Raw genomic sequence first — 23,772 nt, 5'->3', positions numbered from 1 at the left:
TAAATGTTTGCTACTAGTCTCAATGGGACTGAGCCAAAGACTACACTGGTTTCAAATCAAAGCTCATGTTCCTATAAGTCAGAAGGTTAATCCTCAAATAATAAGGTTAGAATAATTAACATTGTCATCTCATTCCAAATAAAATGAATAATCAAATATCCTGGCATATTTAAAGTGAATTATATAGGAAGTAGTAAAGCTCAGAAGCATTCCATGGTAACTGAGCTAAAGAGAGGAATGACAAATGTAGTAAAAGCCATCATTACCAGTAAGGATCACCAAATTCTTAGAAATATGTAGTTAGCTCCAAAAGATTTCTCTTGCCTTTTTAAAAAAGTCTTTGGGCCATATCAGAGTAAAACAAACAATAACCACAATGTAAAAAATCAGATTATTTTTCCCTATTTGTTCTTACAGGCTATTAGTATTCTTTTAAAACTTGCTCCCTGAGAGATCCCAGACTATGTCAAATAAAGAAATTAAGAGTGAGATTGAAGTTCCTCTCAGTAAAAAAAAAAATCTGTATTAGCTTTATCACTTTTTATATCACTATATAACCCTAATATTAAAATGTCAACAGGGTAAAATCAACTACTAAGGAATATAGTTCTGAGAATACTTGGGGATAAATTTAGTATCTATATAAAATTGATATTATAGTCAAGGATTTAACTGATGGTGCCGAAAAAACAAATGTAATATTATTTTAAGGGGAAATATTTTGTTTTAATTTGTACCACCCCGCTTACTTAGTAAAGTAGATTATCAACTACTGATTTATTGCTTTTAATATGATGAAACACCAGATTTGACAGCTAAATTAGCAATAGGATACAAGTACATTTTTACCTTTAATCATTTTTGTAGAGTAGGACATGTACATATCCATATAAAAAGACTGTAGCAGATGCCTCCTAGAATCAACCAGTTCTTGTAAACATTGCATTTGTGCAGATTTTCATACTTTGATTCCAAAATTGAGAACAGTTAAGATTAAAGGCAAATTTAGTAGCTAAAAAAACCAAAAAAATGTCCAGTTTGACTTCTTGCAACATGTGGTACCACTCCTCTCTTCAGAAAAAAACAAAAACAAAAACAAAAAAACCTAGCAGCACATGAAAAAAATTTTACAAAACGTTTCAGTACTCTGTTTTCCCTCCCATCAAAAACCGAACAAAAATAAAGTGCAGCACCCATAAAAGTGTCAAGAAAATAGCCAAGTTCTTCCTTTCTTGTAACAAAATAGCACTTGGCTTCAGCAGTCTTAACCAAATTATACAGTGTCCATCATTTTGGGTTCATCATCATCTTTATGTACCACTGAGTTTAAACTGCAGAGAGCTGTATTGATAGAATACTGAAGATAATCTGGATTCTGAAAAGAAAAAAGAATGAATGAATGATAATCAGTTTTATGCCAGTATATGCAGTTGCATATTCAGTTTTGCATTCTCTATTTCTCTGCAGTATAGCAGAACAGGAAAAAAGATGGACTTTGAAGTCAGACTTGGGTTGAAACCCAAGAAGATAAAGAAAAAAATTAGATTATTACCACTTAATCCAAAGAGATGTGATAAAGAGAGAATGATGTATGTGAAAAATAGAAATGTAATAAACACTACCTTTTTCCTCTGTTTAACAAAACTCTATAATTTTAATTATTTAATCATATAAGACTATATCTTCCATATGATTATATGTACATAGCTATTGATAATTTAAAAGATAAACATGGCTTTAAGCCAGCAATGTATTATATGTATTATGAAGATTACTAATTATAACAGTAAATACTAAAATTAAAAAAACACTTGAATAAGGAAAAAATATATTTACTAAGTAAATATTATAGCTATCTTCAGAGTCTATTTTGGTTTCTCAAAGGTTAAAACAAACCCAAGTGAGAAACTGTTAATCTTTTGAAAGGTACTTAGACTCGTATTTAAAAAGTTGAAAACAAAAGAACAGTTTAATTTAGGTTTGGTTTATTTTTTAAACAGAAGAACTCAAAAATATTCGAATTTGTTCATTTCTAAAACTAGGAACAGAAAACTTTATTCAATAAATGCAAAAATAAACCCATTATTATTAAAGCATCATGAATAGAGACATAAGCCCTTAAGACCTAGGACTTCTTCTTCCCCAAGAATTGTTTTATCAGTTGTTCTGAATATCTGCTCATACTTAGAGTTTTATTATGTATCACCTACTTTCATCTGTTTATTTTATTTAATAAACATCAATGAGGAAAATAGTCCACACAGGGCATAGATATCTTAAACCTCCCCATACCAAAGGGAGGCAGGGTTTTCAAAAGGTCTCCTTAATAAAGTACAATAGTTTGTGATTCTTTTATTGTAAAAGTCAAATAGTAAGCCAGAAGTTAGTTGGATTATTCTCAATCAGGTTTTTATGAAGGAAGTGGCACAAATAACTGACTGAGGTCTGGAACACTAAAATAACTTTGGACCTCAGTTCTAACCCTGCCTCTTCCACTTAGTATAATGCCATCCTCAAAGAGAAAATAATTCATCAAAATTTAGTAACATTAAAAGCTAGTATACAGGATAAGCCTAAGGTAACTGTTACTTATATCTCTGTCCAAGAGGCCTTGGTTTACTTCTCTCAAAGCTAAGGATAATGGCATTTGGCTTATTTCATGAGACTGTTGTCAATTAAAAAAAGAGATTAAAAGCTAAAGTGTTATCCAAATTTAAGTTTTATAAAAAATTATTAATAATCTTGTTACATTATCCCATTCTCCAAAGAAACAGAGCGCTAAGATCTCTTCTGACCATTCAGGCCCAATTCCAAAGGCCTTCAGAACAGAGCTTACAATTACTCTCTATTAAGACTAGGCTCCAGATTTTCATGGAGAATTTTGAGTATTAGAACTGGCTAAAGAGATTCTCTAGAATTCATCTACCCACCTCCTTAAGAACTGAAGACATCACCATGGAGAATTTTGAGTATTAGAACTGGCTAAAGAGATTCTCTAGAATTCATCTACCCACCTCCTTAAGAACTGAAGACATCATCATGTTTAAAAAAACAAAAAGCAATCAATATACCTAACCTAATGTACACTTAAATTCTACTGATTATCCTATATTCTCGTCTAATAACATACTCAACACATTTCTTGTCCCAGAGACCAGTTCCTCCCAAGAGCACACAACTGAGTGTCTTGTCCTATTTCTAGCATATGATTCAACAATATTCTATGATGTAGGTCAGTGGTCCCCAACCTTTTTGGTACCAGGGATCAGTTTTGTGAAAGACAATTTTTCCACTGGCCCGGGGTAGGGGTGGAGGGATGGTTCAGGCGGTAATACAAGCAACGGGGAGCAGCAGATGGAAGCTCCGCTTGCCCGCTGCTCACCTCCTGCTGTGTGGCCTGGTTCCTAACAGGCCATGGACCGGTACCAGTCAATGGCCCGGGAGTTGAGGACCCCTGATGTAGGAGAATGAATGAGCAATGGAGTAGAACAGAAATCCAGGATTAGCATATTAGCTCCATCACTTACTGTATTGACTTCAGGTAGATTACTTAACCTCCAGGAGGTTCAGTTTATTCATCCATAAAATGAATGAAAATGTGTCACAGGGTTTTTGAGAAGATTAAATGAGACACCATGTAAAAGTGTTTTGCAATTTATAAACTGATATAATAAAAATGGGATGTTATTGTTATGGTAAGCTCTTCTTCCAAATCTCCTCTCAGTTGACAACTTAGTCCCTCAGGTTGTCTCTCATCTTATCCTATCATCTTATCCTTCTCTCAATAACAGTGTTTCTGTGGATCTAGCTGAAATCTTATCTTTTCCCTCTTACGTTTAGAATCAACAACATCCTTCAAAAGTCTTTTTTCCTCTGCATTCATTATGTAACACCTTAGTTTTAGAAGGTTTATATGTTGAACTTACAGAGACTTAGTTATAAAATTCCTTTGGAAAGACTGCGTCCCTATGGGCTATTTCTCACAGAACTGAAGAGAAAATTTTCATTTTATTTCAACAGCATTAAGAGGTAATGTGTAGGACAAATTAAGAGGGAATATTGCTTACATGTCTAACTAAGGATTTACATTACTAATTATTTAAAAATCAGACCTTAATTATTTCTATCCTTGAAAATAATATTTTGGGCTGAGTTGAATGTGATCAATTGCTTTCCTTAAATTGTCCCTTTGGCCTACAATACGTATAACCAGAATAGTGAAATTATAGATACATAAGGTCAAGATATTGAAAACCTCAATTTCTACCACTCTGAGATTTAAAAATAAATACAGGGCTCTCCTCACATTGCCTTTTTTTTGTTTTTTGGCGGTACGTGGGCCTCTCACTGTGTGGCCTCTCCCGTTGCGGAGCACAGGCTCCGCTTGCGCAGGCTCAGCGGTCATGGCTCACGGGCCCAGCCGCTCCGCGGCATGTGGGATTTTCCCGGACCGGGGCACGAACCCGTGTCCCCTGCATCGGCAGGCAGACTCTCAACCACTGCACCACCAGGGAAGCCCCACGCTGCCTTTTGAGTGAGACTTCCCTTTCACTGTGTAGGCAACAGGCTAAACTGGCTAAAGCTGTTCCTAAAATCTTAGGGCCTGAAAATGAGAGATGACTAGTTCAATTTAAATGCTACTAGAACCAAAATGGGCAGTAACTTTTAATAACTTAAAACAGTAATCCTAAGTAGAATTAGGCAGACCAGTGGTCCAACCTCCTCTTTGACATAAATTCTTTCACACTAGTGACATGGTTTTATCTTATTCTAATAGCAGATTTCCAAGGGGCTCAAAGAGTTGGCCAATATTACCAGAAAGAACAGCTTAGCATAAATTACGTTAATTTGTAGTAAAATGTTACATCTGGTAGGCAACACCAACATTCAAAAAGATACTACTACTAAACTCATGCAACAGATCATCTTGGTTGCTACTTGGACATATGCTTTGAAGCTAATTCATCTCAATAAATTCTTAACAGTATAGTTCTACTTAGAATGAGATGTTCCTCAGAAGCCATCTTGAGAAGTTTATGATTGAGATGATCAATAGGAAACACTTGCCCTTAAGAATGCTTAGGTGGTCCTCATCCCTTCTGTATTTAAAGGATTGGAATTTGGTATCTCTCTAAATACCTAAGAGATGGACAAGATTTAATGCCAAAACATGGCATGAGATGAAACTCAGAGTTATCTTTTGAGGCAAGAATATTTAAAATGACCACACATATATAATGTATAAGAAGAAAGAGAAGTCCAAAAGAACAAAAATTATGTAAACTAATACATTTATAAAATAAATATTTACTTTTCCAACTTACCTGTGGTAAGGATTCTAATAAACCTATAGATCCAACACCAGAATGGGGAACATTATTCTGAACTGTCAGAGGTTGGAAACTTGGCGATTGAGAATAAAGTCTTACTCTTGACTTGAAAGCTTCAAGTTCATTTTTGAATGCTTCAAAATAACCTTCTTCCTCTGCCTAGAAAACACAAAAAATAAAGACTGTGTTTTTCAAGACTTCCAGACCACACAGTAAACTCTAGCAAGCATATATTAGGCCTGAAGTGGAAGAAGTAAAGATGCGGTGAATAGTTTCAATGTAGAAACCACCAAGCTCTCTGTCAGATTTCTGAAAACTGCCTGTTTTATATGAATATTAAAGATGGGTTTGTTCCATTTCCCTCTGCTTCAGCAAAATAAAACAAACTAATAAGAAACAACCCGTCTTTACACATACACACTAATAAAATGAAAGAAGGTAGGCTTCCTCTGTATTTCTCTTGATTTATCTATATTCTTGACAGGATCCAAAATAGTCCTCATTTAACCTCTCATGTTCTCCTCTCCTCTTCCCACTGCCAAGCAACAGCCAAGGGATATTCTTTAAACCTTCTAATTCTCCACCAATTAATGAGGGAACACTATTACCTGTTATTAGTAATTCTCTGACCCTAAAATCCCTATTTGTAAAAGCCATGAAAACCAATTAAACTCAACATTCAACTTCGTCATGAAAATACCTTAGTGTTTTAGTTAAGGAAGTACCTTCTTTTCAAGATTATGGAAAGAAAAAAGTACGATGAGTTATGTTGAGGGAAGGGAATTCTCTCCCAAGGTGTATATAATATAAAGCAAAATTCTTAATGCAAAACATCCTTTTGGCAGTAGCCTCCAATTATAAACGTTTCCTTTGCAGATTAAAAAATGACACAGAGCACATCCTACACAATAGATCATGGAATTTAAGTTCAAGTGGTGGAAGAGATTTTGTCGAAGTCTCATTCCTGAATATCAGTGGGCCCATTCGTCTGCAGTGCGATTTTTTTCTTTAATGTAGTTTACGTAGTGTGACTGGATTAAAACCTATGGATTAGTTACTAGCATCAATATCTATACAAATAATGCAGACAATGTTCTGTGCTGCCATTCTATCTTTTTAAGAATTTAGGAATCATTTTTTAAATTATATTATAGCATTTCACTTTAGTCAATATATGGTACTCGTGTAGACACATGCAATGTTAGCCTTCATATTCAAAAGTAGTCCTTCTGAAATGGTTATGTAGCAAACCGTTAAAGGAAATCAAGTGACACAACTGCTGACCTTACTTCATGCCTAAGGCCTAGGGATTTAGATCTAGAGAGACTTGATTGACTTTTGTTTTATTAAGCAACCTATGGGTCACTTGCTCAGTTTCTCTATGCTAATTTCCTCATTTGTAAAAAAAGAAATAAAAATCCTTATAAAATGTTATGAGGATTTAATGAGTTAATCCATGTAAAGTGCCTAGAATAATACCTGGCACAAAGCAAGCACCTCATGAAAATTATTCCTTAATTTAAAAAAAATTATTAAGAACACAATGTTAAGATCTAAGACTGCAGAGCTCTTCAGTTCTATTTCGTCAAAGTAAATTTCAAAGGATACATATAGTTTGACTATGTTCCATTATCTTACTAAGCACTAGTTCAAACATATCCATTAATGTAAGATGAAAAAGAAAGTATGATTTTTTTTTTTTAATGCCTATGTGTCAAGTGAAAATTTAGAATAGTCATCAGAAGCCTAACTAAAGTACCAACTCAATCGTTTACTCATTAAGGGCTTCCCTGGTGGTGTAGTGGTTAAGAATCTGGCAGCCAATGCAAGGGACACGGGTTCGAGCCCTGGTTGGGAAGATCCCACATGCCGTGGAGTAACTAAGCCTGGGTGCCACAACTACTGAGGCTGCGTGCTGCAGCTACTGAAGCCTGTGCACCTAGAGCCTGTAATCTGCAACAAGAGAAGCCACCGCAATGAGAAGCCCGCGCACCGCAATGAAGAGTAGCCCCCGCTCACTGCGACTAGAGACAGCCCACACGCAGCGACAAAGACCCAACACAGCCAAAAATAAATAAATAAATATGTTTATTTTTTTTAAAAATTGTTTACTCATTAAAACTACTGTCTTGGGAAAATTTCGTATTTTAACAGTAGAAGTAGAAGGTAGTACTACTGCCGCGCTACTTTTTTTTATTTTAAAAACACAATGTTTTTCTCTATTTATAAAAGGAAATATGTTGACTGTAGTATATGAAAAAGAAAATGGAAATCACTTATACTTCTATGACCCAAGTATAATCAAAATTAAACTTTTGGTATATTTCCTTCTAACTTGTAATTGTGTATGCTAAAATGTATCATATATGCAAAAAAGAGCATGTAAAATATTTATGTACAATTTATTGGGCAAAAATCCCACTATGTACCCACAAAAATTAGGAAATAGATCATTACTAGTATCTTAGAGATGAGTTTCAAAGAGCATTCCATCTCTTTCTGAGGTTACCATTATTGTAACTTGTCCTAATCACTCCTTTGCCTCTTCAGTTTTACTGCTTAAAATTTATGAATCGTCAACAATATATTTAGTTCTGCTTGTTTTTGAACTTTACAGAAAATATAAAATTTTAAAAATGATACCAGATATATCACTCTAAGACTTGGGTTATTTTGCTTTCTTGTCTTTTTATCCATGCCAATGCTAATTAGTATATTACCAAATGAATACACCACAATTTATTCATTCTACTGGTAACAGACATTTGTGTTGTTCTCAGACTTTTTGCTATTATGAACAATTCTAATAGACACATACATGAGTGTCTCTAGGGCAGCAGTTCTCAAACTTTATAGTCGCAGGACTCCCTCATACTCTTGAAAATTATTGAGGAACCTAGAGTTCCTGTTTATGTGGGCTATATCTATCAATACTTATGTGTTAGAAATTAAAACTAAGGAATTAAATATATATTAACTGAAATATAATAACAAACTCATTACATGTTAACATTTATAACATATATTTTTTTAAAACTCTATTTTCAAAACAAACAATTTAGTGAGAAGTCTGGCTTAACAGAAGATAGCTGTATTCACACATCTGCTTCTGTATCAATCTATGCTGTACACTGATGAGAGAATGAGAGTGAAAATGGCAAATAACACCTTAGTATTATTATGAAAATAGTTTTGACTCAGGACTAATGGAAAGGGTCTTGAAAACCCTCAAATGTCCCTGGACCACATGTTGAGACATTTTTCTCTAGGGTATATACCTAAGAGAATTTCTCGCTGTAAGCACTTGTCTTGTTCAACTTTACAAGGAAATTTTCCAAAATGGTTATACCAATTTATACTCCTAGAGTCAGTGCATGTGAATTCTTATTGCTCTACTTCTTGTACAACTTTTAAATTATAGTAATAATTTAAATTAGTAAATTTAGTGAGTGTGAAATGTTATTTAATCTTTCTAGACATACCTGTTTTTCTTTAATATAGCTGACTTCATCCTGTATATATAAACATGTATCACTTCTTTTGACTTTATAGCAAAGCATTTTCTCAGATTAAAAATTTTTCATAAATATAATTTTGATGGCTGCATAATATTGCAGATTTTTTTTTAACCATTCCACTAATTTTCCTGAATACATACATTCATGTGAATGGCTCTCAATTTCACATACATGCTGTATAGTAGAGCTTCTTATATAGCTCCTTTAAATCTATATTAGCATGAAAACAACAATATAATTTTTCTTTTCCTTATAAAAACTACAGAATTTAGCCTGTGGCATCCTGGTTGGATGGCTTCCATTGATGTGTATGGACAAAAGAGGTCTCAGCTAAAACCTAACCTTCCCATTTAACAATACCAAATAGCTACTCACTTTGGCTTTCTGGAAAAATAAGCGAAAACATCCTCTTGGATCCACATTACAGTTTTTGGCCATTTCCATAATAAACTGCATTACAACTGCTTGATGTGCTATTTGTTCCATCAGAGCCCCTTTCTGAAAGTAACAGATTAAAATTATAAGAAATATATTTAATATTGTGATTACTATTTGGATTTTTAAAATAAGATTTTTAAATAGGTTAAAAAAGAAAAAGGTTTATAGTATCAATACATGGAAACAAGAGAGGTGAGAGGGCAGGCAGGCAGGGAAAGCACATTGGAAACAAGTTTCCCTATGCTAACTGAAATAACTAAAAAAAAATTCTAACAGTAAGCTCAAGTAGATGTGAAAACAAAACAAAATTATAATTTCATTTAATGACCTTCCTACTTTCATTTAAAGTAACGGAAAAACAAAACAAAAAAGTAAATCAGAATTCCACTAATGTTCCCAGAAATTCAAGTTTCACATGATACCTGTTCAGCTTCTAGATGAAAACACCATAAAATAAGATATTTAGCAGTTTCTTCACATACAAGGTATGGATGGTCAGACAAAAATCTCTGACTATCATCCCATCGACTTAACATACCTGTAAAAAAAAGAATTAAACCATGAATGTCAAATACTTTCCTCTTGTAAGCAAAGAAATGGTATTTTAAAATGATTCTCTTTAAAGACAACTCACATTACCATAGCAGTAGGTTATGGTAAAAGAGCAAATGAAGAGCAATAATAAAGCAATACCCAGCATATTGGAAATAGCTTTCAAAATTAATAGCAAACTTTATTTCAAATAATGTCAGGCTAAAGTAGGGTGATTGGTTTAAAGCCGTAAGTTCTACATCTGGGGAATGCCCGAAGTCCCAGGCAAATACAGACTCCTGGTCATTCTAGGCTAAAGTACAGATAATTTCAGGAGATTCAATATTATTTATTCAGAGAATACACATTTTTCTGTTAGAAAGATGCATAAGAAAGCAAAACCTCAAGAAACTACACTGAGCAAAGACTTAATAAAAGATTCAGAAAAACTACATTTCTTCTAATTTATTAAAATATGTCTAAGATAATATGGTAAAATGTCAACAGTATGGGAAACCAATCCAGTAAGTGTTATAATAGTAAATATACTTTAACCATTTAGTCATGTTAACCATTTAGTCATGATGACTGTTTATACATAGAAAACAAAATCTTTTTAAAATTAGTTAAGCATATTTGAAAATAGCTGCCATTTTGCTTCAAAATACCAAACCAGTCCAAATACTACTAAAGGTGTGCTGTCATCTTTACCCAAATTAGTTAAGAAATTTGGTCAAAAAGTTGATACCACCCAAGTAATTAACAGAACCAGCAAAGTGTTGAGCTTTATTTAGACTCATCCAACCAAGAAAGTTACTGAGTCATCATGGAAATTTTATAAGGCTATCTCAATAGTTTGGCAATAAATCTTTCCTCTAGACACAAAATGAACTTCTGAAGTTCCACATCAGAACACAAGTAAAAACAAAACTGAGGACAAATGTCTTACTGAGAAATACACAGCAACACATGGAAATTAAAAATAATGATTTTTTCCTAATTTAAAAAATTGGAAAAAAGCATTTTAGCATTTTCTCATAAAGAGTTTTACAAGCTTTAGAGATTTATTTCCCCAACACTTTGGATACAGTGACTAGGTCATTTTAAATTCTGAGAAACAATGATTATTTAAGTTACTTTAAACTACTTCTCAAATTATATAAAGAATCTAATTAATAATTTCTGTGGGTCAGATCTAAAGAAAGCATAATTCTATTTCTTATACCTGAAGCCATAAAATAAATCCTATAAAGCAATTTTGCCTTAGCTTTGTTACACTTCTGAAGAGGGAATATTTTCAACTCTATCAACCATTCAGAGAGATCATTGCTTCTCCGTTTACTTCTCCATGGGCAGCATTGTGACTTACTCAGGCACCAAATTCCTACCCATTCCGGTTTCTTTTGCAGGAAAGATATATACGAAAGGGTTAGTGACACTTGTAGGGGCCATGAAGAAGGGTGTCACTAAACGTTAAAGGTTTTAAACTATCTACTTAATAACTGAGACAAAATTAACACTTGAGGATGACCATAGCTTTTCTTTACCTGAAAAATAATTGTCAATACTTGATTTCAAAAATGCATACTAAATTATTATGAAATTGAGAAGTTATGTTACAGGTAGTCCATTAAGACCTCTGTGGGAAGAGTGTGGAATTTTATGAACAAAATATATCAAGAGAATCAATGGCTCAGTGGAACAGAACATACCAGAAAGTACACGTATTACTTTGGAATTTATAAAGAAACTTAAAATCAAATGGAGAGTAACACAATCTAACATGATGACTCTAGGACTAAACTGCCTAGGTTCAAGTATTGGCCTTACCACACCTTGGGCAAGTTCTATTATACCTCTGTGCCTACGTTTCCCCATGTGTAAAAGAGGGCTAAAAACAGCATCTAACTCATAGGATTTTTGTGAGGACTAAAGGAGTTAATACATATAAAGCACTTAAAACAGTACCTGACAGAAAGTAAACACCTGATAAATACTAGGTATTATTAACACAATATGAACAATTCATTCATTCATTCATCCATCAAATATTAAGCTAATCTTTTTTTTTTTTTTTTTTTTTTTTTTGCGGTACGCGGGCCTCTCCCTGTTGTGGCCTCTCCCATTGCGGAGCATAGGCTCCAGACGCGCAGGCTCAGTGGCCATGGCTCACGTGCCTAGCTGCTCCGCGGCATGTGGGATCTTTCCGGACCGGGGCACGAACCCCTGTCCCCAGCATCGGCAGGCAGACTCTCAACCACTGCGCCACCAGGGAAGCCCTGAGCTAATCTTTTGGTTAAGGATAATCTAGTCATTTAAACTAGCCAACCAACTTCTCTGAATGCTTGAAAAACCTTACTTTGACAAATTAAAATATTTTAATTATGTATCTTCGCCCATATATTTTTTTCTGGTGAATGTCTAAATCCCAATCCACCCTTTAGCTCTCAATATTCCATCTGATTCCTAAAATGGTCCCCAAATACACTTCATTATTTATTTCCCTTTCCTTTTTGCATTATACTGATAGAATGATAGATTTCAATCCTTTGAATTATACTAAGTATCTTAATTTGTCAATGTACCAAAAACCTCCCAACTAGGTTGTGAATTTCTTAATGAATGATATATGACCTATTTTTCAATATATCCTGAGCTCCAGATCTCCTGTATTCCCAATCACCTACCACCAGACAGCTACTTCTACCTACATGCCTGCACATAAACTCATCTTATTTGAAAATGAACCCATTCTTCTCTCCCTGCCCATCTACATTGCTTCCTAGGTTCCATGTCACCCAATCAGGTATTTCAGAGATTCTTCTGACATTTCCATTCCTCCCACATCAAACTTATCACTAAGTCCTGTGGTTATGCTATTGCCATCTGTTAATATGGTGAATCACATTAATGAGTCTTCTAATGTTAAGCCATCCTTGAATTCTTAGGATAAACTCTTTAAAAATATTTCTTTTTCAGATTATAAAAATAAAGTATATTCATTGTGAAGAATTTGAAAAATCCAGAAAATAAAAACCACCTGCAATGCTTACAAGAGATAATCAATGTTAACATTCTGATGTATTTCCCTCTGGCTTATTTTTTAATGACTTTTAGAGAAACAAAATTAGAATCATATCATACATATTAATTTCCTACTCATTTCACTTCACATTCTAAGAGTACTTTTATTAAGTGTTTTTCAAAAATAGGATACTGATGTGTTTTTGAAAAGCAATATGTAAGTGATTACATTGAAGAGACTGAATATCCACCTACAGCACAACTAACATAGTATCTATGCAAATATTTACAGCTTTTAACAAAATCTCCAGTGGCAACATCCCACACAGATTCAAAAAAATGCTGAATCACAGCTAACTTTGGTTGGAAGTGAACAGATGATGTGCCATGAAAAACTGTGTTAGATCACCAAAAATCAGCTCTGATCATCATAAAGACAGTGATGTCAAAGATGCATATGACTTTGAAGAAAACTGTTCTGTGAAGTTTAAAAGAAAACAGACTTTATTTATAAATTGGTATTTTATATTTATAAAACATGAATTAACTAAATTAATAAGTAAACATAAATATGGGGGAAAAAATCTATACTTCACAATATTCCATGACATGGTTGTACCATTAATCAGTAGATGGTAAATTCCATCTAATTACAAGGGGTAATAAAAGCAATATAAGAAAGACAATCAAAAAATATCAAAAAATACCATAAGGGAAAGTTAGGAGGAAGTCTGAAGAATATACGTACGCATGAGACCACAAAGTAGTACCGTGTCAAGCCTTTGCAGCCCTTCACAACCTCCCATGTTCTAGGCCCATGTCTTCCAAGAGTCTGGAATGCAAACCAAGTTTGGAAAGCCTCCAGCTAGAAGCTCTAATCACAGCTGCTATTCCAAATGTGTTTACTTCAAAGGGTTATATCAATGTAGTCATTATTCTGACAAATGCCTTTTTATCCTTTATTACAACAAGCACACAACTCCAGAAACATTTGCTTCCACCCAGGTGGGACAATTATTAAACTTTCACTGTCTTGCCTCAGGTCTCTCCATAAACTCTGTGCCATAATTTAGTCCCCAGAGACTTTGACTATCTCATCATCCCACATGACTGCAAACTGGTCTACTGCACTCTGATGGAACTTGGTGAGCAAGAAGGAGCAGGTATCCCATTTGTCTCAGTATGATACAAACAAACGTGCCAGAAAGTGGGAAATAAAAACACAGGAAAATTTTGGGAGCCTACTACCTTAGTAACATTTCTGGGGATCCAATGGGCTGTGGCAAGTAGGATATCTTGCCCAAAGTGAAAAGTCAAGTGTATTTCCACTAAGAAACAGGCACAATGTGAATCTGGGAATGGCTATCAGGTCTGGTTGGCTCTGAAAACAGTAAGGCTCTGGTTAGTATTACAGGATAAGACATGGAAGCCCACTCATGCAATGGCAAAACAACTGTTTATTAGTCACATATTTCCTCAGCCATCTGATTGTTTGTACAATATTTTATAAACTAAGGAGTCATGGTGGTAGATTTGAGATTATGCAGAGATTCAACAGCATGGGATCTCTTCATCAAGGGTATTCCAGGTTAGCCACTGAATACCTAATTTACCAGTAGCAGAAACCAGTGCTGAAACCTCAATATTGAAGAGGCCAGCCAACCATCAAGCTGGAAGGACCAGCCAACCATCAAGTAATAGGTTGATAATCTTGGTCCCGTTTCATTTTGGAGGGACCAGTGGTTCCTCACTTGAACAAGACCATTTGAGATCTGGTATTGCCCTCCCTCTTTGCCATGCTTCTACCAGTAATGCATCTGTGGTCTTACTAAATGAGATGTTCCCCATACCACATTATTTCTTGACCCCAAAACTCAATTTACAGCAAAAGAAATGAAGGCAACAGGCTCATGAAATTCACTGGTCTTATGAACATTACTACACAGAAGCAGTAGGTTTTATAGGATAGTGAAATGTTTTATTGAAGACCCACATAATTATAGTGCCAGGTGGGTTACTACACCTAGTGAGGTAGGGATATTTTCCCAAATAAAATTCCTTCTGACCACAGCACTCAGTTTATAGCAAAAGTGAGGGAACTATTTTACATGCACTAGGTTTCCCATGGCTCCAAAGCAACTGGCCTACAGAATGCGAGCTGTGTGAAAGCACCTTGAGGGATGCTATTCTACCAGATGCATCATGCTCTGAAAGAGTAATCTGTACATGGTACTCCTTTTCCTACAGAACACGCAGGCCTGGGAAGTAAGGACTGTAGGTGGGAGCTGCAACTCACATTATCACAACTAAGATTCATTTACAAAATTTTTGCTTTTTATTCTTTTAATTCAGGGCTCCGCTTATTTAAAGATTTTAATATCTACCCAAGGGATGACTGTATATCCATTTTTTCTATTATAAATAATACTGGAATGATAATATTTGCAAAAATAAACTTCGCTTACTTTTTCAGACACTATTCTTGAATTAAACAGAATATGTAACTTATTTCACTTTTTAAAAATAAAAAGTATGAGGGCTTCCCTGGTGGCGCAGTGGTTAAGAATCTGCCTGCCAATGCAGGGGACACAGGTTCATGCCCTAGTCCGGGAAGATCCCACATGCCATGGAGCAACTAAGCCCGCGAGCCACAACTACTGAAGACCGTGCGCCTAGAGCCCAGGCTCCTCAACAAGAGAAGGCACTTCACCGAGAAGCCCGCACACAACGAAGAGTAGCCCCTGCTCGCCACAACTAGAGAAAGCCCGCGCGCAGCAACGAAGACCCAACATAGCCAAAAATAAATAAATTTATTTAAAAATAAAAAGTATGAGAAAAATTAATAAATTTTATGAATAAACTTTATGAAATAATTCTATGAAAAAACTGCAAAAAAAGGAAAAAAATCTAAAGTAGTATCCATTGTACTGACATAAGGATGAATGAAATTCTAAATACTTCGGGAGAGAAACACCAATAGGAAAAAGGTCTCAAAATGTCATTTAAAAAGCTTATTAACATACTCCAAATAAAAACTATGTTTACTAAATTGACACATATATACTTCCCAGTAGCATTTTCACTCCAGCATTATTGTCACTGCTTATAATTCTTAGAACATAGCATACTGTTTCCCGACTCTGCCTTTGGACATGCTGTTGCCTTGCCTCCCTTATCTACATGGAGAACTCTTACATGTTCCTTATAATCTAACTCAGATGTTATCTCCTCTAGGAAGCCTTCACTAAAATCAACCCCCATCCCACTGCTTTTCCCCAATAGAGAAAACTATTTTTCAGTTCTTTGTATATGTATTTCTATTACTTATTATTTATTATAAATTATATTCTATTACTTATTATTTATCTGAATAACAGTTGAAGGATCTACATAAATTGTACAGCATCATATCCAAAACCTGAAAAAAATGAATGCTAATCTTACAACCATAAAATAATCAGACACAAAGGAAGCAAAGATGAAAAAAGACAAAATCAAAGACTAGTTGGGAAATGGAAAGAGTCTAGGTAGTAAAAAAGACCATGTTTTAGAGGGTAGGATTATATAATAATAGATTGAATTTTGCTTTTCTTCACAATTCAGTTTACTCTGTCACTCTATTTTTTTACAACCAAAAAAAAGTCTAAAACAAGAGCTATACAACTGTGCCAGAAGCAGCTATGTAACTGGAGTTTGTCACTTGTCTTCTTTTTGGTCCCCATTTTATAAATCCACCTTTTGTACACATATTTATGATACCAAACATTACAAAAGAAGGAAACTCAAGTAGTAGACTTACCAAAATGTCTGATTTTCTGCTCATGTTTCTGCATAAATGATTTTGATTTATCTTCATCTTCTGTTTCTTTTCTTTTATCTTGATTAATAAAACTCTAAGAAAAAAATTTTGAAGTTAAAATCAGATTTTATATTCTAATTGGATTTTCTTTCTCACTTATTGAATGCCTAGTAATCCTTCTTATACACACTATAAAAAGGTGATGTAGTAAACTCATATTATATCATTAAATTCATCTGTAAAACTCTATTAAAAATTAAAATTTTCTTGTAATGAAGTTTCATTAGTCTTATTTAAAGTGATATATATGTAGAAAATTATACAATTATTTTAGAAATCAACAGAGAAAAACAAATGGATTAAGACCTTTCTGTAAAACTGAATTTCCCTATCAAAGGCAGGTATAGAAAGATCCTTTACACGCATAATTTATGTTTTGCATTATTCATTTCCATTAAATATTTGCAGCTGTACTGTAATCTTTGGAGTTCTTGCTGGAAACAAACTCAAAGTCAAAGCATATAGAGTATATTTACGACAAAATTTTTGATAAGACATAAACCTAAAACAGACCTTTGCTGTAAACTTTTTTTAGGAGAGGCTAAACAGTTTGATTCTGAAATCAAGTACAAATTTCTATTAAGGAAGTGCTTCTTTCCAGTTAAATAAGTCATAAAACAGATGAAGATGAAGTTTTTATCTGGCCAGAAAAACTGGCAGAACAATTTCTCAGAACATTATGTTACCACGTTTAAACCTTGAGATCATCACTGCCAAAAATGAAAATTGAAAACTAGCTCTCTGACAGTTTACAATCAGGAAACACACAAGTTTATATATTTCAAAATAAAAGCATTTTTTTCCTTTATATATTCTCCATCTAGACCAGCACTGTCCAACAGAAATATAATCCAAGCCACAAATGTAATTTAAAGTTTCCTATCAGCCACATTAAAAAGCAAAAGAAACAGATGAAATTAATAACATATCTATTTAACCCAACATATCCAACATATTATCATTTCAACATGTAAGCAACACAAAAAAATTATTAATGGAATATTTTACTTTTCTTGGTACTAAGCCATCGGAATCTTGGTGTGTATTTTACACTTACAGCACATCTCAATTCGGACTAGCCACATTTCAAGTGCTCAGTGGCACATGTGGCTAGTGGCTATCAAGTTGGACAGAGCAGACCTAGACCAGTCCTCTCAAGTCTCAAGCTCCCAGACAAAATCAATGTACTATTTTGAGCAAATGACTGGAACATAGAGTCCTAATTAATTTGTGGTATAAATGTAAGCTATGTTAGAATCCAACTTTAAAAAAGAACAATTAAGAGACAAACATATTTTCTTTGTGACCACTGTGTTAACAGAAGAGACATTAACTTTATAAACAAAGAAACATTGTTTTGACAATTCCCTCTGGAATAAAAAAATTATTTTAAATAGTTTTGGGGTATAAATGCAAACCAGAAATAAAGTAATACTTAAGATGACACATCCCTTAGAACAACATATACAGAGAGAGCGAATCATTCAGTGAAAGAATTATTCTGTTGAGGGGAAAGAAAAATATATAAATTAGTACAATCACAGAAAAAGTCTATAAAGATATGACTCATTGTTAACAGTGGTCATCTCTGGGAAATGGAAATGAAGGAAGCCTTTCAATTCTACTTTACAGGTTTATGTTTTTGTTTTTTACAAGAAGCATGTTGTACTCTTACAATTTATCTCCGTTAAAGAAAGAAGTACTGATAGGGCTAGTGGTACTAGACATTTACCTGTGTGTATTACTTATTGCTGTAGCAGGACTAGAGCTAGTCCAGGGGAAAGAAATTAAAGGTGCTTGGGAGGGAGTGTTGAGAGTGGATGCCAGAGCAGAAACAAGTAGTGTTACACACTACATCTAGAGAATAATGACGGTTAAAGATAAACTGAATGTGGACTTAGACAAGAATGAGCAGTCCATACCTAAGTCTTGAGAGTTAAATTTAGTACAAATAGAAAGAGTACTACTTTAGACATTAGATGAAAATGACTTTATTTCATTGACCACTTCTTTTTCAGATACAAAAGTCAAAGAATAAGGCCTATATATGTAATCCAGTGAGAAACAGAAGACTGCTCTTAATAAACTACTAACTTGGCAAAAGTATTTTACTACTCCTTTCAGCAATAATGCTTGTAACACTAAGACCAGATTACTGTCTGAGGTTTACTAAATACATACTGGTAAATAACAGTGAGAGACTTTGTTTTATTTGATAAAACCAGTAACTATACATTAGTGTTACAAAATTGAAAGCAAGCTGATAAGCATAGCAACATCAGAAAGCACTGGTAACATCTGAGCTTTACCACATAACAGGCCCCATGCTATCTTCTTTTAAGATGTTACCTTATTTAGTTTTCATACCCACTCTTTATAGTTGATGAAACTGAGCCTTAGAGAAGTGACTTGCCCAAGGTCACAAAGCCAGCCTGTGAAAAGTTGAGATTTGAGGCAGTCTGACTCCAGAACCCATGCTTATATTCAGCGTGCTATGCTGTAGCCATATAATTGGATTAAGGACTACCCACATTAGACACTACTGGGGATAACACATTTCTGTAACAATCACTTTTCCTAAACTGTCAACACTGAATACTGTTTATAGGATTCTGTTGCTTTGTTAACAGATATGTACAACTGGTCTGTACAAACACTTCAGTCTTTCCTTCTTTCATTATGGTCCAATAAAAGAGAGTACCTTATTAAAAACATCCTTGCTAATGGCATCCATTTTCCACAGACACATTCTCTCTCTTTGTACTAGAGCCTCTTCTTTCTGCCGCCATTCTTCTTCCCGTTGCCTCAGTTCTGATACTGCTGTTTGTGCTTTGGCATGTTCCTGATCCAAGGACTCAGAGTTATGCAGTGCTAAGCTACCAAGTTTCTGCTGAGCTTCAGCGAGATTCCATTTGCACGCCACAGAGCTCTTCACAAACTCTTTCTGCTTTTGGCAAGCCATTTCAATTCCATGGCTATACATCTGGATTAAAAAACAAAACAAAACAGTATTTTTAAGAAATGAAGAAGGCAACAGAACAGGTATGTTTATGTAGCACGGTTCAAATTTCTATTAGTCATGGATTTCTGTACAATGTTGTTAGTACACAGGCATCCAGCCTTCTGTGTTTGCAGTTAAGAGTTTTATATTATAGACCTTGTTTCATCAACTAGACTCTAAGCTTCGTTGTTAATTTGTGCCTCTCCCCTGACAACTAACAGCAACAAAAAGCCTGGCAACTAGCACAGTGTCCTGCATACAGCGGGGCCTCAACAAACATTTGATTTATAGTCTTCATAATCCTGAAACAGAATAATGAGAACAAAAGCTTAAATCTAGTTCATCATCTTATCACTCAACATGCTGAAAAGCAGACCTTTATAGAGTTTTGCTTTGCAAGTTCTTCACTCAAAGAACCTTTTATTTAGAAGTAATCACTTCTTGGTTTCTATTTTCTTTCTGTGTTATCCCAATCCTTGGTAATCTGAGTTGTTATTATTGGAAATTTCTATTTAAAACTGACGACATCAGATAGATAACCTTTAACTTAATCCTAATCAAAACAGCCAAAGTTGTTAAAAAAAAAAAAAGTCACTGGTCCACCCTGGTGACTCTTTTTTTTTTTAACATCTTGACTGAAGTATAATTGCTTTACAATGGTGTGTTAGTTTCTGCTTTATAATAAAGCGAATCAGTTATACATATACATATGTCCCCATATCTCTTCCCTCTTGCGTCTCCCTCCCTCCCACCCCTCTAGGTGGTCACAAAGCACTGAGCTGATCTCCCTGTGCTATGCAGCTGCTTCCCACTAGCTATCTATTTTATGTTTGGTAGTGTATATATGTCCATGCCACTCTCTCACTTTGTCCCAGCTTACCCTTCCCCCTCCCCGTATCCTCAAGTCCATTCTCTAGTAGGTCTGCGTCTTTATTCCCATCTTGCCCCTAGGTTCTTCATGACCATTTTCTTTTTAAGATTCCATATATATGTGTTAGCATACGGTATTTGTTTTTCTCTTTCTGACTTACTTCACTCTGTATGACAGACTCTAGGTCCATCTACCTCACTACAAAAAACGCAATTTCATTTCTTTTTATGGCTGAGTAATATTCCATTGTATATATGTGCCACATCTTCTTTATCCATTCATCTGCTGATGGACACTTAGGTTGCTTCCATGTCCTGGCTATTGTAAATACAGCTGCAATGAACATTTTGGTACATGACTCTTTTTGAATTATGGTTTTCTCAGGGTATACGCCCAGTAGTGGGATTGCTGGGTCGTATGGTAGTTCTATTTTTAGTTTTTTAAGGAACCTCCATACTGTTCTCCATAGTGGCTGTATCAATTTACATTCCCACCAACAGTGCAAGAGGGTTCCCTTTTCTCCACACCCTCTCCAGCATTTATTGTTTGTAGATTTTTTGATGATGGCGATTCTGACCGGTGAGATGATATCTCATTGTAGTTTTGATTTGCATTTCTCTAATCATTAATGATGTTGAGCATTCTTTCATGTGTTTGTTGGCAATTTGTATATCTTCTTTGGAGAAATGTCTATTTAGGTCTTCTGCCCATTTTTGGATTGGGTTATTTGTGTTTTTGTTACTGAGTACAGATTGAAATACTAAGAAAGGTAAGGACAAATGGAAATATCTTGCATTGTCAAATTATGCGGGAGCAAATTCTCAAATCACCTCTCAAATCAAACACAGAAATTTATTTCTAAATTCTAAAAATGATTTATGTTTATATCCTTCTGCACAGACTACACAGACTATGTTTGGGCATTTGAGTAAACTATCCAACATGTATTGAGATGACTGATTATATTTTAATAAACAAAGATTTGAAAAACGAACTGTTAGCATTAAGGTCTACTAATGTAACTTTACATAAAAAAAATTCCCAAACAGGATCTCTAAGTTCCAAACTGCATTTAACTGGATCTCAGAACTATACATCACATATGACATTAATATAGCTAGGTTCCCTATATTTGGTAAAATTACACCAAGGCTGTTTTTATAAAGATTATAAAATGTTTATAAACTGAATTAAATATTTTATTCTTTCCAAATATTCCAAAAGAAAAACTTAAGTTCTAAAACTTAAATCCAGCAAGACAAGTAAGTAGGTTTGTTATAAACACATGAACTAATTTAGGATTAGAAACCATTTTGCAAATCTTAGTACCATTCAAAGTTAGTTTCAGCCAAATAAAATTTTACATTACATCACAGGATGGGCAGTACAGTAGGTGGGAAAAAACACTGTACTAGGTGTCAGAAGTGGATTCTAGTTTTAATTCTGCCACTGCCTAGCTACATGGCCTCAGGGAAATCACTTTTAATGTAGGATTTAAGCCTAATCATTTCTAAAATTCCTTTCAGCTAAATAAGCTTATAAATTAATATACAGCTATTTTTAAAATTTAGTTTCTCTTAGGTTACTCTTTAGATTCAACCACAATGCAGTGAAATTCTTGAGACCTTTCTATCCTCTCTATACTCCTTCAAAACTGACAATGGCAGCTGCTGTTCATTATTTTTCTATCTCTGTAACACATTCATTATGTGCTTATATAACACATTTTGTATATAAAGATGACACCAGTGATCCATAATTAGTGGGTGACTACCAACCTATCAACTCTCATTCTGTCCTCCTAAAAAAATGTCTTGTACTTTCCCAGTGACTGGCTGGCCGAAGTACAGTCTGTGGTTATGAAACAGCATTTTTCTCTGTGCAGCCAACCAACCCTGTGAGCCGGGCATAGGATTGACCTATGTAGGATCGACCCTACACTTATTGGCAAACAATTTAAATCATTCATTTTCATTAACAGCTAGCAAGATGAGTCTAGAGAAAAACTGTTTTAATTCAGTTAAGCCCTGGGGGACCCCATTTTGCAAGAAGCCTAGAAGGCAATACCTATAATCCATTTCATTGAACATATTAGCGTTTAGTCCGTGATCCTGAAATATACTTCGAAAACACTCAGGTTAGGAGAAAAACCGGGACAAGGTGATATGAGTACCTAAGCACTCCCTAAGATAGGTCCAAGAAAATCCTAAGTGGCAGTATATCACATTTGGATAAGTTTCAGAGGAAAGAAGGCTGGGCTGAAAACCACAAGTAGCGGCAGGAATCTGAGGAAGAAGTCTGAAGGAAAAGGCAAACGTGTGCCTATATATTTTTCCTGAAGAATGGTGTGAAACAAAACTAAAATCAGAAACGTAAGGGGAAAATGGTCACGCGAATGGGCGAGATTTACGCCAGCATCAATAGCAAGGTTTACAGAATTTGCTCAGATGTCAAAAGTCAGTGAAATAAACTGGATCTGAAATCTTTATGTCCGGAGCTCAGTGAATTATTGAAATACAACCATTCACTGTTCCCATCAACTGTGCACAAATATTAGTGCCTTCAAAAGAATAAAGTGCTCGGATAAGAGCAGGCACAAGAGGACAAAGGGTCAATGTTATAGAGTGAGCTGTCCCAAATCTGGGTACCGTCAGAAGTGGGGTGGAGGGGAGAAACTTCTTCCAAGGGTGAGGAATTAGCCAAGGTAAAAAGGTGTGCGTGGAGATGAAGGTTGGGGATATATGGCCAGACCCTCTTCGAAGACCTCAGTAGATGCTACAAAGTGATGGGATGGCTTCAGGCTCCCGACGCCCGAGGTTGGGGGTTGGGGGTCGGGAGTCGGGGGCGGGGGAAGGGGGAGGTGGGGGATCAGAACAGGGCACAGAAGAGGGTCGCAGAGACAGAGGGCTCTGGGGGCTGGTGACGGCTCCTCTCCATCCCCCCGCAGAACACGGGCCCCTTCTCACCTGGGTGCCGCCTCCCGGCAGCTGCGGGTAGCGAGGAGAACCGGGGGACACGTCCAAGTCACTCTCTTCCTCAGCCTCACCTTCTGCCCGAGGGAGGCTCCAAGGTCCTGGCGGCGGCCACGGCTGCTCCATGTCCGGCTGCCGCCGGCCCTACAATCCCCACTGCCAACAGACTTCCAGTGAGCGGAACCTACTGCGCGGGGCCAACCGCCCCAGCCGGCTGGGGCCGTTACC

General features: G+C 35.4%; 1 protein-coding gene across 2 annotated transcripts; it reads right to left on the bottom strand.

The window, feature by feature from the left end:
- Positions 1-770: 770 nt before the first annotated feature.
- On the bottom strand, positions 771-23,772 carry CDC37L1 (cell division cycle 37 like 1, HSP90 cochaperone). Of its 2 annotated transcripts, XM_007452922.1 has the most exons (7): positions 23,539-23,699; positions 19,402-19,683; positions 16,641-16,734; positions 9,709-9,824; positions 9,224-9,346; positions 5,325-5,489; positions 771-1,375 (listed from the first exon to the last, which is right to left on the bottom strand). In XM_007452922.1, the coding sequence occupies exons 1-7, from the start codon at positions 23,668-23,670 to the stop codon at positions 1,274-1,276; spliced, it is 1,014 nt and encodes a 337-aa protein (XP_007452984.1). In that variant the 5' UTR covers positions 23,671-23,699; the 3' UTR covers positions 771-1,273. The 2 variants fall into 2 exon arrangements, with proteins under 2 accessions (XP_007452984.1, XP_007452983.1); XM_007452921.1 differs by lacking the exon at positions 771-1,375 and having other exon boundaries at positions 5,106-5,489; positions 23,539-23,772.

This window comes from Lipotes vexillifer, unplaced genomic scaffold, assembly GCF_000442215.2.
Source record: "Lipotes vexillifer unplaced genomic scaffold, Lipotes_vexillifer_v1.1 scaffold1486, whole genome shotgun sequence".
Lineage (NCBI taxonomy): Eukaryota > Metazoa > Chordata > Mammalia > Artiodactyla > Lipotidae > Lipotes > Lipotes vexillifer.
This window is presented reverse-complemented; position numbering and strand designations above follow the sequence as displayed.